This window comes from Phoxinus phoxinus, assembly GCF_949152265.1.
Source record: "Phoxinus phoxinus genome assembly, chromosome: 11".
NCBI lineage: Eukaryota > Metazoa > Chordata > Actinopteri > Cypriniformes > Leuciscidae > Phoxinus > Phoxinus phoxinus.
The window spans coordinates 7,581,793-7,602,942 of record NC_136886.1 but is presented as its reverse complement, the minus strand read 5'-3'; the positions used below and the strand labels follow the sequence as shown (position 1 = coordinate 7,602,942).

General features: G+C 36.5%; 1 protein-coding gene across 2 annotated transcripts in view; it reads left to right on the top strand.

The window, feature by feature from the left end:
• The first annotated feature begins 382 nt into the window (after positions 1-382).
• cntn4 (contactin 4) overlaps positions 383-21,150 on the top strand; it is a 140,023-nt gene continuing 119,255 nt past the window's right edge. The window contains exons 1-2 of one of the 2 annotated variants that reach the window (XM_079627587.1): positions 383-667; positions 17,571-17,706. In XM_079627587.1, coding sequence (XP_079483713.1) covers positions 17,652-17,706 — 55 coding nt within the window. In that variant the 5' untranslated portion in view covers positions 383-667; positions 17,571-17,651. The remainder of the gene's footprint in view (positions 668-17,570; positions 17,707-21,150) is intronic. The other variant, XM_079627586.1, reaches the window with a different exon arrangement.

Sequence of the window (21,150 nt, the reverse complement as noted above, 5' to 3'; positions counted from 1 at the left end):
TTTTTTGGCAAACTCATTTTAAGAATATTTTAGCATTTAAGTATACATATTGCCTTGCTGAATATACATGTTCTATAAATTATAAGGTTATTTATAGTTATTTATTCACAATATTTTACACTACAATGACATTATGCTATGCTATTTTTAAATATTATTTTTCAATATCTATTATTAAATTGCTCTTTGTTGTAGTTGTTCTAATTACTAACCTTTTTACAGTATTTTTATTCTCTGTATAGTTCACCCAAAGCATCCCGCCCTCTTGAAAGCAAAATGAATAATACATGGACATATTTTACTGCAAATTTACGTTTCTGCCATTTCAGCTGTGCCCTCGTATCCCTAATGTCAAAGCCTCAACCCTTCGTGACACAAAGATGATGTGATTTGTGTGACTCTTTGGGAGCCCTCCAGCACAGTATGTGGGAGGTGCCCACCCCGTGCCACACGAGCAGCGCGCGGGCTCATGTTGATCTAATGCAGGAATCAGCGGGGACCGTGTGTGGATAGCGCGATATCTTCAGCTGAACGCTGGCACTCACATATTCTGACATTAAGCGGCACTTTTTGGAGACCCTGCCCGTTTTATTTGGATGCTCGGTTCAGTGAGTCTCGCAGTGAGCCCGCATCACTCTAAGGAAAGGAAGAGACTCGATGTGTCACAGTAAGTGCGTCTTTAGTTATCAGCTGTGCATCGCTCCATCACACTGAACTCGGGTTTATATTGCTTCTCTATCTGGACTTCAAACATTTGTGGAGAGTGAGTATGCCGATGCACGTTTCGTGTTTTTGGTTAGCGACATAGGCTATTTTCTTTAGTCATTTACTTCGATAAGGGACACATCCTCACTTTGACGACTGCTCAGACGTCTCTCCGTTTATTTTCAAAGATTTTCTATGTATGCGATATTCAACCAAAACACTAAAGATCAGTTTATTATTATTGTTTGTAGTAGTGCTAGTGTTAGAAGGCGTAGTTGTAAAAATAGCACTAGAATAGTAGTATTATATCTAGTTGGGAAGACAGTAGTGATCAAAATGACTAGATGGAATGACTATTATATTAGAGTAGTAGTACTAGTTGTAGCAATAGTTTAATTAGCATTAGTTGGACTCACGGTATTATCTATCTATCTATCTATCTATCTATCTATCTATCTATCTATCTATCTATCTATCTATCTATCTATCTATCTATCTATCTATCTATCTATCTATCTATCTACAGTATCTGTCTGTCTGTCTGTCTAGTCTCATCTCTCACTGCAATTGTTGTTTTTGGTCCAACATTGTTCCATTGTAATTTGATGTAGGCTACATGTGGTAAATGGAACATCATTTACCTTACATTATTAACAAGAAAACATTGCTATGAAAAGTATTCACTATTATTATTATTTTTCTTTTTTTTAATGTACTGTGGTTACATGCAGAAAAGACTCTGGAATGGCGTTTTTAAAAGTTTTGCATTGCTTCAAAAGTCATTTTAATAGTGCAGTAGCGAGAATACTTTGTACAATTTTATCAGTGCAAACTGTTGTTTTGGTATTATCGGTATTAAAGTGACATTGTTTGGGATCATTATTCATCAAATCCTCGGTAACCACTGCAGGTGTCATGATGCTGGCAGACACGCAGGTGTACCTTTAATTTATTCACAAAAAATCACAGATCATTTTGTTTCAAGTTCATGACACATGTGTGAGTGGGTCAGTTGTTTACTGTCTAATGAGTCTGTCCATTTTCACTAGTTCAGGCTGATTTGTGCACCTGTTACGATTTCATTATCCAGCTGACAGCGTGATCAGCCAATCACGTGGAGTCACAGCCTCATATCACGTGACTTTTCACCTGTGTTTTGCTGTTCTTCCTATGTGTGTGTGTGTGTGTGTATATATATATATATGTTATTATCTCTCTCTCCATATAAATGTTTGTTTTTAACCAAGTGAGAGTGACAAGCATCTTGATGTTTGCAGTGAAAGTCATCATCACTGTTGACTTTTCAAACCTTGCTCGAATTGATCTTACTTACTGCAACAGCTGGTGTTGGGTTGTGTACAGAGCGCATTAACGTCAGGACGGGTCTGCATTACCGATGCTTTGAGACATGTTGCGCTGGGGTTAATGATCTGATATGCTCTGGGTTTGATTCGGTTAGAGAGCGTTATGTTGGAGACTAGTGCCTCTGCAGATGTTTATTAATCCGCTCTCACTGTCCCTCCATCGCTTAATCCGGCCGGATTTACTGATTATTGCTGTCCACAAACCCCATAAACCACTCACAATATATTTATTTATTTCCCGTGAAGGATTTACTCGCTGCATCACGTTAAAAGTCATATCTTCCTTATATTTTGCTCCTTATTTGATTGATTTATTAATTTAGTCACTATTGGGCTCACTATTCGGTGTCGGGGTTCTGTAGGCAAAGATCAGCGATCTAAATAAAACTGAAGTTGAACCTCATCTGTATGTGGTTGGATACTGGATAGATAGACTTATCTAGCATCTGTCGCTCAGCATCACAGACTGCAGCTTCATGCGTTAAGTACAATCTCATCTCGTCTGGTGGCCAAGCAGATGAGGTTTTATATGGATCATATTTAATGTTAATCACTGGTCAGGCTTTAACAATGCAGGGCATGTTGTATGATTATCTTTCGCTCACAGTGCTTCCTGGCTTTTCTTTCAAAGCAACCGTTGTTTATGTTCATGCCATAATACATTAGAGACAAATTCAGTGTGATTGCACACATGCATGCAAATGAGATTGGTATAAATCAGGCTAACATTTAATGTCAAAACACTGCTGATAGGAGAATATGGCGCATAATTATTGTTTTGGATAATAATGTTTTGGCGAACAGCTGAAGTCGTTTTGGATGTCCTTTTTGGATATACTGCACGGTCACAAATAGTTACCAAGCGTTATCAAGACGAAAGTAAGAGAGAGAGAGAGTGACTGTGTTCTTATGGTAAGTGTGGCGGGCTGTCAGAAGTGATATAGTGCAAGTGACATTAAAAAGATTCTGGGGTGGTTGCTTTTCATAAAAATTTTAATGGATGGTTTCTGCTGGTGGAAGCATTGAGAAAATGTGTCAGGAAGGCCACTTCTATATAATATATACTTTCCCACTCCTTTCTAAGAAAACTTACTGAAATGGGTGGTATCTGCGTGCAGGTCAGGGCTGAAGAGTTTTCATTTCACAGGTCATTTTCACTTCATTGGCAACAGACATGTGAAGGCGACTAATAAGTAAAACATTGTGACATTAGTTGTAACTTTCTTGCAGAGTGTTAGCAGGGATTGTGATCACTCTGATGAAACTTGTGAAATATAAAAAAAAATAGTAATTATAATGAAAACTTAAGCTTTTACTGAAAGAAAGCAGATCTGAGAATCTGACAAATCTTGTTAGTTAAAGGGTCAAGTAAATTATACTTATGTCATTAACTCAACCTCATGTAGTATGTAGTTTAAAAAGAAAAAAATGAATATTTGTTTTTATTCTGTGGAAGACAAAAGAAGATATTTTTTTTAAAAGTGTCTGTTTTTTTGCGTAAAATATAAGGGGTCCAATGTTGTTTGGACCAACATTTTTTGAAATATCCTCTGTGTTGTTCTGTAGAAGATCATACAGGTTTGGAACAACATGATTTTTTTTGAGTGAACTATCCCTTTAAGATATGTTTTGCTTCGTCTGGTATTTTGAATACTCGTCATGTTTTGCTGGGAGATTTACACCATGTTGCTTCCTTCAGGGAAATGCAGAGCCCCTCGGGATCTCCGCGTTGTTACTGTATCCTTCTAAGCGAGTCCAACTTTAATGTTTACATAGAGCAAATTCAGTGGGCAGCCCGAGTTTAAAAAAGCAACAAAGCCGTCATTGGGAATTCAAGTTAATTTACATGTGGGCTAGACACAGCTGGCCACTCTCATGCCTGGCAAAATAGCATTTTGGACAGTGTCCTGAGAAGTCCGTTAGCGTCTAATCTAGGGGCTCTCCTCTCCCAGCGGACCGTGCGGTAAGCCAGGGTGAAGCCCTGCAAATAAAGACAAATGCTCTGTGTCACCCGCCTTGCGCCTGCAGTAAGAGACTCTCCTTTCTGCTCGGCACTCTGTGGGTTTTTAAAAGCAAACAGCGGCGTGCAATTTTTCAAAACATTGTTATGCACAGAGAGGCTGTGTGCCCATGATACTTCTTTCGCCCGTGCGCATGCTGAGACTTGTAAGCCTCTTGTGTCGTATTAAGATGATTTTTTTTTCTCCCTCCCCATTCAGCCGTTGTGGAATCTCAAAGTCAGTTTCTTTTTCTCTCTCTCGCTCTCTTCCACCCCCTTTTTTTTCTCTTTATCGAGAGACAGCCAGTGTCTTAGCGCAAGCATATGCTGAGTGCCTTTGACGCGTCTCTTCTTACGGAATTATTTGCATATTTGCCAAGCATAGAAATTGATCCAGCTGACATCACAGATCAAAGCCTTGTATACTGACAGCAGTGTACTAATGGATCTAAGATGGCTGTCAATTAGGAAAAACAATCCCTCTGGTGATACCTCAGATACCTCTCGAAAGTGTGTGAAAAAGGTGTATTGAATGCACTTGCGCGCCCTTCACATGAAGCAATGGGTCTTGTAGATTATTAACAGTGTTCCCAGTGCTTAGCTTTGATGGCTAAAAGGCTATACTGAAGACATAAACGCCACTGGGAAAAGGAAGCCTCCCTTTTGTTTTAACACATCATGTTTTATTCCATATTGGCTTGAAGTTGAGGGAAGCTGACAGCAGCGTATAATAGTGTAGATGTCTCTTTCACACCATTGCACTTTTTTTAAGAGCAGAAACACTTTTTTAAGGGTTCAGGACCGTAACCGAACAAAGCAAAGCTGTATTGTTGCTGGGATCAGAGTTAACAAAAAAACCCTCAAAAAGTGTGTTTTGTGAGAAATTGCCTTGAAGAAACTGAGTGATTTTTGAAGACAGGTGAAAATGTAAGGTTAAGAGTAGCGGAGGGGCAGCATCAGTGTAGTACAGTTTTCTTTTTTTTTCCCAGTTCCAAGTTTCCTGCAGGAATGGTTGTAAAATACAGCATTTTGTACTATCGGACTAAAGCTATTGTTTGGGCAAATATGCTAAATATTGAGTGTAAGGGTACATTCAGTATTCAGCGCGTTTAAAAAAGTTCCCTTTAAAGCAGTGCTTTTCTTTTATTCTGCTGTTATCATCACTAGCACTTAATGTCTCCGAGCTGTATTTTTAAGCTCCTTGGCTTCATGTAATGATCTTCAAACATGATTGCAAGTAGACCGGCCACAAACAGAGCTATCATTCATTTTAATAACATCGCCATTGTGCCTTTTTATTATGCCTTAATGTCCAGTTATGTGAATGGACTTGTGAGCGGATTTTATTTCAGATTTCAGTGTTACAGACACATTAAAATTATGTTTTTTTTTTCTTTTTGCATTTACAGCCTCAAAAAAACACTTATAAATATACTTTCTTAATATTTTTTTATTCTGGTTGGAAGAATTTTCTACACCACTCTTATATAGTTTTACAATGGAAGACCAATATTATGATACTTTTGATATACTATGATTTTGGATAATAATGATACCTATGACGGATAAATAATAAATTACTTTTTGTTAGTGCATCATCATTTATCTAAGCACATAAAGAGAAGAGGAAAATTGGTTTGAGTTTAATAACCAACACATCTGTCTCTAATAATCTGTGGGTCTGAATTAGTTCAGATTCACTGAACTGTATCCCATATCTGCCATTTTTAAATGTGTTACAGACCTATTATTGTCTGTTGTTTCTTATGCAATCATGGTGCAACATATTCCTTTGGGAATATGGGTAATTGTGGGTTTCATTAGCGGAGCATAACATGATAAGGCAGTTATGGAACTGTTGGCGCTGTGATTCTGGTTTTATTATTTACCTTTAATGTGCTCCCTGGTTGTTCTTCCCTCTAGTAAACTTAAGATGTCAGATAGAGACGTTGTATATGATGTGCTTTAATGATGGCCGTGTCGGGCAAATTGTTTAATCTGCAAAGTGCATCGTGCCAAACCACATGGGTGTGTTTTGAAGTGCTTATGAGAAATCTAAGACAATTTTCATGGGAGTTCAGATGGTGCTAAAAACATACTACTACTTTATGTATTGGAAAAACAAACAAGTGGCTTCCGTCCATGAGGAATATAGCCTACTGACTGAGATTAAAGTTTGGTTAGATGATAAAACTTGAGTGTATGCGTGCTTCTTCTGAGAGCGATCATGATGTAATCTGTCTTAAAAGATAGAAAACTGGTCACAGGCAGTGGTTATGCTGGTGCTGGTAAAAAAAATATTAAGGTCATAATACAGATTTCAATAACATTAAATGAGCTATATTGGATATTTTTTTTATTGTGCATTTTTTCCTTGAGGTCCACTTATGATGTTGCATAATATTTTTCCCAGTGCCTAAAACACTATAATTGTCCCATAATTTTGTTTTTCATTAAAATGTTCCACTCTCTGACCATTACACCATATCTTAACCAGGCATGATGTAATTTGTCTTTACACACTAAAAGTATTTTTTTTTGGACTGTGGCGTAACCATATTAAATGTTTTGAAATGTTACACCATTTCTTTTTTTCTAACCAATATTGGGCAATACATATCCAATATCTAAAAACACTGATATTGGTTAGTAACTGATATGGGCCAGATATATTCTTGGTATGATGATTTTTTTTTTTTGGTGAGAACTTCCAATGTACATTTCACATTTTCACCTTGAAGAAGGCAGAAATATGTGTACTACTATAAATTACGTAGACCTCGCTGTCTTCTTTGGTTAAACGATACCCGTGTCATTGTGTGTCCTCACACGACTTCTCAGGTATGAGAGATTACTCCAATTTCCTGTGCGCTTCTTACAAATTGTTGTGCTGAAGCAAATTCCAGGCCCTCATGTCTTACCAGTGATAGAAATGTGGAACCTTTTTGTTAGATTAGATTATAACTCTATTTCTCTGTGCCACCACAATATTCTCAGTCCCCCTTTTATTCGAGAATGCATGGGCCCATGGAAAGAGTCAGAAGCACAAAGTCTCCGTTCCCCAAACTTCATAAGCTTTATTCTTTGCACATCCCCTTTTTTAACTTTGTAATGATTGACCACATTACATTATATAGAAATGTAAGACAAAGAGAAAAACAAGTCCATCCATATACGGAGAAATGCATAATGTGGCAATGCAAGTTCTGGAAGAAAAGCATGTGAGGATTCAGAGATAAAGAGGGTGAAAATTCAGGCTGAGAGACTTCTTTTACTCTTTTACTCCAAATACCTAATTTTTAGCTCTTTAAAATATGTCCTGAAGGCCTGAGGCAATTCACAATATAATCATCCCCCAATGGCTCGGGTTTGAGAAGTAGCAAAGCGATTCTCTCCCTATAAAAAAGCTTTGAATTATATTACCATGTTGGATTGACTGTCATCTCATCTTATCTGGTCAGATAAGTCGCCTTGATGTGAATTATGGTTTGACCGTGATAATGAATCAGCGGTTGATCTTGATTTGACAAGCTGACGAAAGGCTACTGAAAATTTCTTTGTCAAACTGGGATCCAGAGCTCGAGTTTTCTAAAACCCACAATTTAGACAAGCTGTGCAAAAATGACATTTTAAAGATGCATTGTCTCTGAGGGAGGAAATGATGGAGTGATACTTGCAGAATGTAGGCCACTATCCTGCAGAAAGCAAGTGTTCATATCAAGACCAAGTAGCATTTATATAACAAGTGCCCTTTTCAAAATGAGCACAAATATGAGCACTTCCTGTCCAAATGTTACAGTAAGCTTAGGCTACAGCATGTGTTAATGTTGCAGATGGTATGTTAGTTACATATTGTATAGGGATGGGAATTTTTGTCAATTTTTAAGTTTGAGTAGTGATAGGTCTTAAAAACTTAGAGTACTCGAGTACTAAGGGGGCGGGGCATGTGCAGGGGGCAGGAAGGGGCGGGGCGTGTCCGTCATGACAATAATGAAAATACTTGAATTAAAACACTCTTATGAAAATGAATGTTGACAAATGAAAATTGTGACATGAAAATATGTATCAAAATGAAAAATATGATTAGAAAAATAACTGCTAGATTATCAATAATACTACATCGCTGATTTCGAAAAGGATCACCTAAAAGGATTAGCTGCATGAGGTGATGCTGAAGAGTGAATAAACACCAGTAAACTGAATCCCGTTCTATATTACACATCCTATGAGATGAATCAGATATTCTGGATACATGTAACAACTTGTATCGGCACAAAAGGACGGAAATACAAGTGAACTTTAATGTTACGTGCTAGCCTCCCATTGTAGATCCACTCTTCTCATAACAATGCACTGAAACACGGACACAAATTCACCAATATTCTATACAATAGTGTTCTCATTATAATGTTATGTATATATGGCAGATTGGTGCTGCACATCTTGCACTTAAAGGGATAGTTCACCCAAAAATGAAAATTCTGTCATCAGTTACTCACCCTCAAGTTGTTCCGAACCTGTGTGAGTTTCTTACTACTGGTGTACACAAAAGAAGATATTTTGAAGTAGGGCTGTAAACGATTAATCGCGATTAATCAAATCCAAAATAAAAGTTTCTGTTTACATAATATATGTGTGTGTATTGTGTATAATTATTTTGTATATATAAATACACACACATGCATGTATATATTTAAGAAAAATTTGTTATTTATATATAAAATAGATCTATTTATATTTTATATATAATATAAATCATATAAAAATAGGTATGCAGTATATAAATGCAAATATTTCTCAAATATATACATGCATGTGTGTGTATTTATATATATACAAAATAATTGTACACAATACACACACATATATTATGTAAACACAAACTTTTATTTTGGATTCGATTAATCGCGATTAATCGTTTACAGCCCTATTTTGAAGAATGTTGGTAACTTTATTTTTCAATACAATGGAAGTCAATGGGACCTAATCAACTGCCATGATTTTTCACCATCAACTTGCCTTTTGTTTTCAAGTTTTGAGGTCTAAAAGTTGAACTTCTGTCACTGTTTCCTTACACTATAGGCATCATTTTTGCAGCTTAGTTTTAACACACATTTTTGGACATTTATGGAAAGTTTTGAGTTCTTAAAGTTGCAGTATATTTTCATAGTACTCAGGAAAATTGTATTCCTCATCAAATATTGGGCTTCTCTATTGGTTAACACAGTCTGGCTGGCACACATCACCCAGAAACAAGGGTGACTCTGTCGAGTCATTGGCTAATCCAGCTCATCACTGGCGCTGTGCTAAATAGTTGGAGAGGCACAAGAATTTGTATTGTTCCTGCTATAATGGTGATGTAATGGTGGTGGTGTTATGTTGTTGATGCCATTATTGTTCAAGGCTCAGGCTGTAATTTGGCTTAGGCTGTAATACAGGACCATAGCAAAAGCCTTTATGGGGCAGCGAGCTGCAATTTGAGCAGAGTAGAATCAGTAAGCCATTGTTGCAAGGCTGGAGGTGTAAAATTAAACAAATTTTAACAATTTCAGTGCTCTTTCTTTTTAAAAAACATCTTAAATTTTAATCCTGAATTAAAAACGTTGCTAAAAGTATTGTATGTTTAACTATCATGATATGAATCAGATTAAGCATATTTATCAAAGTGGTGACATTTACATAAATCAGTAACAATCAGCTGAGTCATATTAAATGAGATGTCAAGTACTGCAGATTTTTAAGTGTCATAACATTTAAATTCGAATAAAGCATCTGAAAAGTGTCCGTGTTTTTATTAGAGCCTAACAAGGTGTTTGCAAATGGAAGTAGCATTATTCAGAGATGTTACATGCTAAATATATCGAGGTAGTGATAACAATGTTAACAGGGCTTTTGTGCTTTCAAGCCTTATGCTTTTTAAGTAAGCTGGCTTAATAAAAAAGCCTAATTGATTCTCGCCCTTATTTAACCCTGTATTGATGTCGGTACTGTATTGCTGTGACCTCACTTAAAGGGCAAGGTTTCATTCAGTGAACTCATTGCGTTAAAACTGAATACGTGTTTATTTCTTATCACTAATTTCTGGAGATCACTGGTGCTGAGCACGGTTTCTGTGGACTTTGCAGCGTATTAGTGGTGGATTTATTGTTGTCAGCCTAAGATACTGCTATGGCAAAGAGTGTCCAGTGCACCAGAACTCACAGCCTTGGGCATTTGTCAGCTGTCGATGTGAGATCTTGTTTGGTAGTAAAGCTTAAGGCACACTGACTGCAATTTCACACTCCCAGCTACTTCTTATAAATCTTGCAGAACTGTCGAATATATGACTTTGGTGCTGTATTTCTTTGTGCTTTAATTAATCTGGCATTCTTTTACTTTATAGCTGTGGTGTTGCCATATTAATATTTGTCCATTTATATCCATGAAATATCGGTCACAATCCATTTTACCTCTGTAATTTAACAAATTTATGAATTAAACCCATTTCTTCTATCTTTGAATATATTAGTCCAGACTTTGACGATGAGAAAAAAAATTATCAGGAGGAAAAGTGTTACATTTACAAGCGGGATTAGTAAAGACAGCTGAAAAGAAGAGTTGGAGCATGTTGTTATTATTATGAAAAATATATATGAAGGCAGGTGTGTTTTTTTTTCTTTGGAAGGACATTTAAAGTAAATGGAAGGTCAAATGTGATTTTATGCTTACACCCCTTGGCCTTTTCCCATTCATTTTTGAAATCAGAATAATATCCGTGTGCACATGCATGATACCTGACTGATTACATTTCAAGGCTTTTGAAACCTTATTTTATCGGAGATAATTTTACTTAATGTTGACTTGATATTTTTGACTTGTCAAGTATTCAAAATGTTTACCACAGTTTTTCAATAAATATAGCATTGTAGCATGACATTTAATGATTTTAATTTCCATTAACCTGCATATACTGTATTACACACACAGCAGGTGTTACATACCAAATACAACCAGCCTCACCAATATCCCTCATCCGAAGTGCAAAAATTCAAGCCAGCGGGCACGCAGCCGGTTTAGTTTGCCGATAGGGAACAGGGATGATTAAAGATTAAAGATTATGAAGACCAAGGGGTCAAGGTTTGACTGGTTAGGATAGCTATAACCTCTATTACTTTAACTACACACTGTCTGGATGAAAAATTAAAATAAAAACAATTCTCCATACCATAAACTGCTAAATAAACCGTGTAAATATTTTGAGACATATCTGGCAAAAATTTTCTTTCAATTATAGTAAATGTTTTTAGTGTCCAAATCAGCATTATCATGATGCAAAATAATTAGTATTGGAATAATGTAAAGTGATGAATTGACAAGGAACCTTCATTAAAAAAAAGTGAATATGGTCAGTTTTGACTTCATAATGACATTAAAAGAGTATAAATAGTGCTTTTATTTAGTATTTGATTTTGAAGAGAGGAAGGCAGACTGACAGACTGTGGAGAAAAGTGAAAAATAGGCAGATCTCAATGAACCTTTGACTGCGAATCCTATTCTGCTCCCTACATTGTAACGAGATTGGCAAAGACAGAGTGGCTCAGCCATGAAGGTTACATCCAACACAAAGAGCTCAGCTTCAGAGAGAGGCAGCAGAAAGACTTTTGTGCGGCTTTGCTTTGCAAGCCATAAGAAGACATTTTAAGCCACTCTCTTTATATCACCCATTGCCTGAAGCTCCATGAAGTAGCGGTGACTCTTTTTTTTTATGCCTATGCGTTCCCTCACCCATCTTTCTGAGTGCTTGTCATTGATGCACCAATGCATGCCTGACTTTCAGCACCCTGGGCTCCACTCTGGTTTAGAGAGAGGGATTTTCTGGCCCAAAAAAGCATGAAAGATGGAGGAATGTCACTTAAAGGAGTCATGAACTGCCTTTTTTGTTTTATTTATTAATGTTCTCTGAGGTCCACTTATAATGTTATCAAGATTTTTACTTCAAAAAAACATCCCAATTTAGAAGTTATAAGCTATTTTCTATCCTGTTTTTAGTTGACCCTCTTTTTCGAACACTCCGTTTTGATAGGCATGTCGCATTCAAGACTTGGAAGTAAACGCTTTGATTGGGTAACAGTTTTGCATATTAAAATGATTACTCAACGTCCCCGCCATTACATGTGTGGAATTGTTTTGAAAACTTTCAATGTTGAAAAATGTCTCGTTATAGTTGAAAGATTTTCCAACAATGTGAAACATTATGCATATTACATATTTAGGTTGTGTCAAATAAAGTTTAAGTACTTGGAGCTGCCACAGTTATAATAGACAAAGGATGACTTGCCGTTCAAACAGAACGCGTTTTTCCATTCCAATGTGCTACTTTTGCATTATTTTTCTATGTAAACAAACGCTAGACGGATGTGTATAAGCATTGCGCTCACTTTTTGTGTCTTCTGCAGCGTTAAAATAGTTCAAATCAGTTCAACTTTTAAAAAACGTATCTCGAGACTCGTTTTTCAAAGCAAAAATGGAATTATTAATGTGCCATTGTTTGTCACTGTCGTTCTTATAGGCTATTTATAGTTCATCCTATTCGATAAAGTGAAGAAAGTATACATTGTAGTTTGCAGTGCTGTGTTTTAAATAAAATGAAATGGGTTGTAATGTCTTACTGATGACAAAACAGAAGATGTCACACACTGGATTATAGCCAAGGGATTAGATCAAACGATAACAAAAGCAGCGTTCTCTACATGCACGGATTGATGGGCGGGGCTAAAGAGGCAATGATGTAGAAGTAGGCGTTGATCTTCTTCTGCGGAGGCGGTCTTTCGTCGCACTTTGATGTCATAATGTGACTAAACCCGAAACAAGTCATTTTGGTTTCAATAAAAGCTGTTTTTGGACTAACAAGGAAGTTTTGAGTTCTGAAACTTACATGATATTTTTTTATAGTACAATGATTTCTTATATGTCAAAAGATCAGGGGAAATTTGATTTATCAATTTATGACCCGTTTAAGCAATGTATACCCACTTTGAAAATAGAAAGAAAGAAAAAAAAGAAAGAAAAAGGAAATGCACGACCCCCTCCATGGCAGCTTGAAGACAAAAAAACGAAATCCTGCATGATTTTATTTTTGAGCTGTTTTTGACCATGACAGTTTTTGAACACCCACGCAAAGGACATTGATTGCAAGTGTGTTATAATTTGCAGATAGAACACCATGGTGCCACTAAACAATAGATAATAGCTCTATAGGTATTACACTGTTAAGGACCGTTCTCACCAAGATAACTATAGTGTTTTAAGAATCGTTCCAATTCTTTGGGAATAGGGAAGTTCATACCACAACTAGGCCTATAACAAAAACGACACACACAAAAAAATAGTTGGAATCACTTTTTAAATGTTTTATTTCAGCTTCTGAATCATAAAACATTGATGAACATTGGTGTGGATGATAATAGTTATCTTTATAGTCATATTAGTCAATAATATATATAAATTCATACATATCTATATGAATGGAATGTATACGTAAGATAATTACAAGGCAATTTTGGAATTAAAAGAAAAGTGTGGCAGCATTTGCGGCAATCTCGTGCTGACAGTTTAGGAAATTATGATGTGTTTGAATGACAAGACGTTGTTCAGACTTACGTGTTTTGTTATTTTTATATTATACAACAGTTGCTGATCTTCCAGCCAGACTGTCAATCTCTGTGTTAGTGGTAGGGATTTTTCTGGAACGAAACGAGACGTGTCTTTATGAGTGAGTCCTTGAATCATTCACTCAGTTCAAAAACACTGATTCGTTAAGGTGTTTTGTTTACAGATGTGCGAAGGTTTTATACAGGCTTTGTTTGGAACATTTTCATTGATGGAACAATAACATGGAGCAATATTGTGTCTTTAATGGAAGTTTCTCAATATTCACTTTTTATTTATTGAATTGTTGTATAAATCAATGTCACACTTGTAATCGCATTACCATCTTTTTTGTGTTGTATGAAAGTCACTACGGGGAGGTTTCCTGACGAGAGTGTGTTACATGTTCTTGACTACCGGTACATAAGACTACGCATTTAATCTGTGAACAAACAGGAGACAATAAAACAATTGACTTTGTAAGTTGAGAGGCATGAGTGCACTAGATTTGATCAACACATTTCTTGAAATAGCGCATTAACCCCATCTGCTGCTGGATCAATTGTGTAGCTTGTTCTGCGGTCTGGATTCTCCACCTCATTTGTTGCCCTTCTCAGTCACGTCTCAGTACCAGCTACAAATTAAAGCTTGTGGTCGAATCAGCATGCCTGTGATGACCAAGCTCAATGGTCCTCATCTAAATGCTGTTTTTGTCCCTTGACCCCTTGAAAAAAGAAAGAAATGGCTCTCATTTAGAGGGTTTTTAGTGCAAGCATGTCATCAGATCGTTTACGTTCGCATTTCCAATCAATCACAACCATTAACCCGTACTTGGGAACAGCGTGGTAATAGAGACCTCCTAAATGAATTTGTTTAAGAGGATTTTTTTCAGAGCAAATTGTTTAAATCGCTTGTTTTACTGTAAAACATGTAATGTGATGTATGTTTCTGTCATTGGTTATCATCTTGATGTGATTTAGTATTTAACACAGTTTTAAAGAAATAGTTCAGCCTAAAATGAAATTTCTGTCATCATTTACTCTCTTTCATGCTGTTTCAAAAACATAAAACCGTAATTATTTCAACCTTTTGACCGAGACTGATTATCAGAAAAGAAGAAGAAATCATTTTTTTGTTTGTCATTTTGCCCTTATTCAAAATCAGATCTCAATTTGAATTAGTGCTTCATGCTCAAGCATTCCGGTATTGTATGGCTTCAGAAGATTTATAATATATGTATAGACTATTTAATGGTCCATTTTTTTATTATTTTTTTTTTATTTTTTTATGGTATTTTTTTGTTATTTTTGGAGCTTGATATCTCCTGTCCCATTTTTTGTTTTTTGTTTAAAGCAGTAAGGATGTGCCAAGAAAGAGAGCCATACAGGTTTGGGTGAGAAAATCATGACAAAATGGTGGAGTAAACAATGACAAAATAGAAATTTGTGTGGACCATTCCTTTAAAATGACAACTAAATGATTAGGAATATTGCTCTTTTGTTTGTTAGAAAGATGCCTTTGTCCAAAGCAATACATCGGAGCGGTCTTCTAACTGGGTAAAGGGCATTGCCAAAGGGCACAGTAGTGATAGAGGATCTGCTATTGACAGATCTTGATATAGAAAAAACCATATCCGTACATCTCATCAATGTAGATCCAGCTGATTTTGAGTCTGAAGAGTAGACTGTACTGGCCCGGTCTGGTTTCAGATGAAAGGCAATATCCCTCTAACCCAGGTACAGAGAAAAGAGAGCTTGTATACGAGAGAAGATTAAGGTGGAGCTGGGGTTGAGGAGGAGGGGTGGAGGGTGACCTGGAGATTGGACTGATTGAAATAGAGATAAGATATTAGACATGATCTACGTCTGCAAATCCTTAGCTTAAGTTGTTGACGTTACTTTTCAGGAAATAAAGTGGATTCAATCTCAGCAACCCTTGTGATTTCGATCTGGAAAGCTCTTTGGAAATCATGCCTCGGGGTTAGTCCGGATATTCGAGCGGAAAGGTGTTAGCATCTTTTTTAGTTTGGGCACGGCTGAATTAATAAACTGCAAATGCAAGACTTGTCCGCTGCAGCAGCTGCTCGTCATGCGTTCAAGCCGTTTTCATTCCTGTGCTTCCTCCTAGTAAAGCAGAACTCTTGACATGTTCCCTCTCACGATTGCTCTGCTCACTCTCTAGCATGCTGCATAAATCACACTGCGTCCCATTTACATTCGTCTTTGTTTGCCGGTAGTTCAGAACCGAACGCCCCTCAGTTCACCCTCCCAGACAGCCGGTCTGAACGGGAATCTGAGAGTGGAATGGAGCACAGAGGAATCCATATATGCACTTCAGAGATTAGATTGATCCATGGTTTGTGCTCTTATTTTTCAAGTTTATATTGCTACCAGCGTATTGAAGTTTACCTATGTCTTTGTTTGTTTTTGACCTCTCCAAGGATTGGACCCAAGTGTTTTTAGCTAGTAAAGTCTGGGACATATTTCACCACAAAAAACAAAAAAATTGCATAAATAAAATGTAACGTACCCTTAAGAGTTTTTGCAGTGTGGCATTTTGACAAATGAGCACATTCCCACCAAATTCTCATTAGTGTAATGTAAAAAAATCTTATTCTCACTGATTGAATCTCATTATCATTTATTTTTTTAACATAAATGTACCATTTTTACCATTTATTTTATTGTACTGTCAGAGTTCAAAAAAACTCAATGGTGTTTAAAAGTATGCGTAATTTTTTTTATGAAAATATTGTTTTCCGTTTGATTTTGGGGTGAAATATTGTCATAAAATTTACCTAAATGGAAAACAAATCTTTAGATAAAGTATTTTGAGCCCAGAATGCATACAAATTAAACACGATGAGGCTATTCATTCATTAAAACCATCATCTGTTGGCTAAATTAGAACTATTTAAAAAAAAAAAAGAAAGACAGTTCTGCTTGAGGATTCTGGGGATTTAAAGTAAACCCCATTGATTTATTCCCCTTTTCCAGCTACTTTTGCAGTATCAAAAGCTAGAAGCACATAGAGAATTTTTCCTTTCCTAGACACAATGTGCGCTTGGTCCCGATTCCATGGTGATTCCTTTGGGACTTCCACTGAGACGTAAAGACAGAACAACCCCCCCCCCCCCCCCCCCTCCAAAAAAAAAAACACAGCTTTCTCTTCTCATTTTCACTACAAACATCCTTCAACCACACCAAGTGCACAGAAGGTATCGAAGTGAGGCATGTGACGATTCAACTAGTGTATTAAACTGTACCAAGTGTGAAAGTAAGTGCTATTTGACCTGGCACTGATATAGAAAATAGCTCCACAACTTACATTGTAGAGTACTGAATCAGGACAATATTTTTGCCAGACAAGATCACACTCTCATAATATACTGGGATTTTAGTACCAACTAAAAGAGAACAATATGGAGTGATTGTACTGTAAATACATGTTCATAGTATATAATTTTTTTAAAGATATTTTTGCCTTCAAAGCTAAACTGTGTCATTTCTGCACCACAAGTGTCACCGGAAATGTGTATCTTTATAATCTTTAATCAAAATGTAATAACTTGCTCCACTAAACCCTCTTATTTTTTCAGCCAACTGTCGTATATGTAGAGATCGCTTTTTACAATCCAATCAACTCCTGATGGGTAAATTTAAGGGTATTTTTGTTGCTTATCCTGTTTCACTTGGTGATATGTAATATAATGAAAGTTAAATAGGTGGTGAACATCATTTCAGAATGAAAAGCGGCAAGTTTCAAGTGCCCCCAAAAATGGAAACGTTATTAGCTCAGTAACTACTAGAACTTTACTAGAGTGGAGGATCTTTGAATCAAACTAAGCACACAATTTTTTTGTGTGTCCCTTACAGAGTGAAGAACGAGAAACCACAGAGAGGACTCCATACATTCCTGATTGGATGTGAGTTGACTTTGACCGTACCAAAGTGAAGATGAAGTTGCTATGGAAACTGCTGGTTCTGCAGTCATTCCTGGGGTGCCTTACAGGTAAAAGTATCTTATTAAGAACTTTTGATGCATGCATGGCAGCTGTTCTTTGTGAACTCTGTTTTCATATTCCTGTGTATGTAGGGCAGGGGACTTTCTGAAAAGACGTCACGGAAATTGCTACCAACTCATGCAATTTACATTAGCCGATAATAGGCCTGATCTTTAAAAAAGAGCAAGTTACAAAGAAAATAGCTGTGTAGTTTAGTTAATAGGGGCCTCATTTATAAAGCGTGCGTACGCACAGATTTGATCTTAGAGGGTGTGTACGCTAAGATCCACGCCAACGTTCATATTTCAACGTTCACAGTCTTTGACGCCACGTCAGGGTCTGAGCAGACATACACACGTTTCCTTGTGGCAGAAAGTCGTAGTACTGCAGGTATTTGGAAATCTTAGCACTTCTTGCCGCTCACCATTTTCAAGTAAAGGATTTGGACGTTGACTTTTATATGTTAATGACATTTATAAGGCAACGTTTACAAAGCGGAGATCGGAAACAATGTTTCAAGATCACTTGCGATTTATAACTTCTGGAAGAGAGGCGTACGCATGTTTTTTGCGCGTACGTTCATTCTCTAAATCACACGTACGCACATTTGAAAAATGATCTTAAGATCATATGTTTTTACTCATTTTATATATGAGGCCCTAGGAGAGCAATTGTTACAGTCAATAACAGGATATGGCGGATAGATCCGAGAGGAAGGGCTCTCGGCTGTTTGCTTGATAGTTTGGAATATAAATTAGGTGATCAGCTTGCAAGATAGGATACTAAGATGAAAAATATTCATTTGAATCTACTGATAGCTAAGAATGTGATATTTAATCAAGAAGAGGAGGAAATCCTAATCTTTATTATTTGGCAGACTGATATAATTTATAGCAGTCTGAAATTAAATTATTTGGGACGCTACTGACCCAGAGGTGCTTTGTACTGAACAAGTGAAAATGACTTGTTACAAAAAGCCAATTATTGAGTGTTACTTTGTGAATAACAGAGCTAAAGAAGTGTGATAGTGAGCTCTTGTCTTCATCACAGTGATTCATTAAGGCTGATTTGATTGTTTGATTGATTGATTGATTGATTGATTGATTGATTGATTGATTGATTGATTGATTGATTGATTGATTGATTGATTGATTGTGCTTTACAATACGTTATACAGTTTTGTTGTTTAAGTCGTAGTTTTTATACGATATAAAGCAAGGTTTTTAAAATACGATATGAACTGTTGCAAAAACCTGAGATCCATTTTGCAGTAGCATTTTGTTACCAAGATTAACAAGATTTACTTGTGTTTTGTGGGGTGGATGATTTGAGGGAAATACTAGGGATATTGTTCCCTAATGACTTTTTAGTCAACAACTAGTTAAACACCTATAAAACTCATACAGTGAAACGCCATTGCAATCAATGATCCTTCCCACTCAATGTCTTAAAAGAGAAAATTAGAGCTCTTGGGGAAGTAAAACTCACCCCCCTCATTTATCTCTAAAGTCTTTGTTGTTAATTAATGTACAAGGAGGGGAAATGGCGATATGCATGTATTCAAAACTCATATCGTGAATTTATTTCATATTTCATTAAGGAACAATTAAGGTGGCTATTATCTCTAATCATACTTTCTTTACCTGAGGGCTCTTGTACATCAATCATAATCTGATTACGCAGTTCCATTTCTCATACTTAAAACTTTCTGTGTGAAATTAACACTATTTACCTTCTTTGAAGCATTTAATAAAATAGTATTTTGCGAGATGATGTACTGCTAATCATTTACCACAGTTTACATTTAGGGAATGTAAAATGAAAGATCCACAGATGCCACAAATGATCAAAAATGTATATATTCCCTTTAGTTTTGGTATTACAAATGTGGCAGCCAAATTTCATTTTATTTTATTTTATTTTATTTTATTTTATTTTATTTTATTTTATTTTATTTTATTTTATTTTATTTTATTTTATTTTATTTTATTTTATTTTAAACCTGTTCAGTACTGTTTGAAAAGTATAAGGATGCTCATGAAGAATGTACTCAAAAGAGCGGTGACTTTGAAGAAGCTAAAATATAAAATTATTATGATCTGATCCGCATATTATTCTAATGCATGGAAAAGGGTGAAACAGAGCGAGCTAGGTGTGTCTTTTAAATCAGTAGCGTATATGCAAATGTATGACAGCATAGAAAATGCAGTTGCAAGTAACTTTTCAGCTGCTGAAAGGAGCAGAATAAATTCCATGAAAATTCTCTGAACTTCACCTTTAATGTTGTCAAAATGCGCAGTGTATTTGAAGACAGAAGTTCCCATTCAAAGGGAAATTTACTCACCTCATGTCTTTTCAAACCACACTTCCTTTCTTCCACACCGGCCGCTATTTTACATGCACTTACAATGAATGTAAATGACATGAGGTTGAGTAAATAGTGACAGAGTCTTCATTTATGGGTGAATTGTTCCTTTAATCTGTTCACTTACATTATCTCCCAACGCATGCCTGAATCGGAAAAGACACTGTGTTTGGTGGTACTTAACTTTCTTGCACTGAGGGATCTTTGTTCATCCCTTGTATTTTCAGTTAGTGGTAGGTGGCACTGGTTGTTGTAGTGTTGCACTCCCTTTTAACGCCGAACTGACAGGAAAGGTCGTGCAACCTGCCGCACAGCATAGACGAGGAAGGTTTGCCCCTGAAAAGACGAGGCTTGGCAGGGCGACTGCTCAGAATGCTGAGAGGGACTGCAATGATCTCCATCCCCTGCTAGGCATCTTCCTTTGTTCTCTCACAGCAGTGCGTAGTGACAGGGGCGAGCTGTCTGCTACACACACACACACACATACACGTCACTCCACCCTGATCGCCCACCCAGTTAGCATGTGATTACCTTACCGTCACACACTCTTCAACCGAACCCACGCTGCATTCTAATTCCCTGTCTGTTTCTCTTGTTCTCATTGACTCAGGCTCATTAGTTTAGATTTGAGTTTCTTCAGCATACTTTCATGATTCAAAGAACACTTCAAGCAACATGATTTCCTTTTTTGTCAGAGGAGATGACCCAAAAATGAAAATTTTGTCATCGTCTACTCACCCTCACGTCATTGCAAACCTGTATGATGACTTTCTTTTTCGTCCAAACAATGAAGGTCAAGTTCTTTAAACCATTCTTAAAATGTCTTCTTTTGTGTTCTGCAGAGAAGAAAGTCATACAGGTTTATAATGACATGAGTAAATAATGACAAAAATGTAATGCCTTTTAGTACACTCAAAAATTATTTTTGCCTCTTGTTTAGTTTAATTAATTAAAAATTTGAACATTTTGCCACAACTTAATTTAAGTTGTGTTGTGTTGTGAAGTGTTGGGGCTACATAAATAATTTTTGTTGACATGCCGAGTCTGGTGAGTGAATTTCAAGAAGGGACGGTGTTCCAGTTTGAAC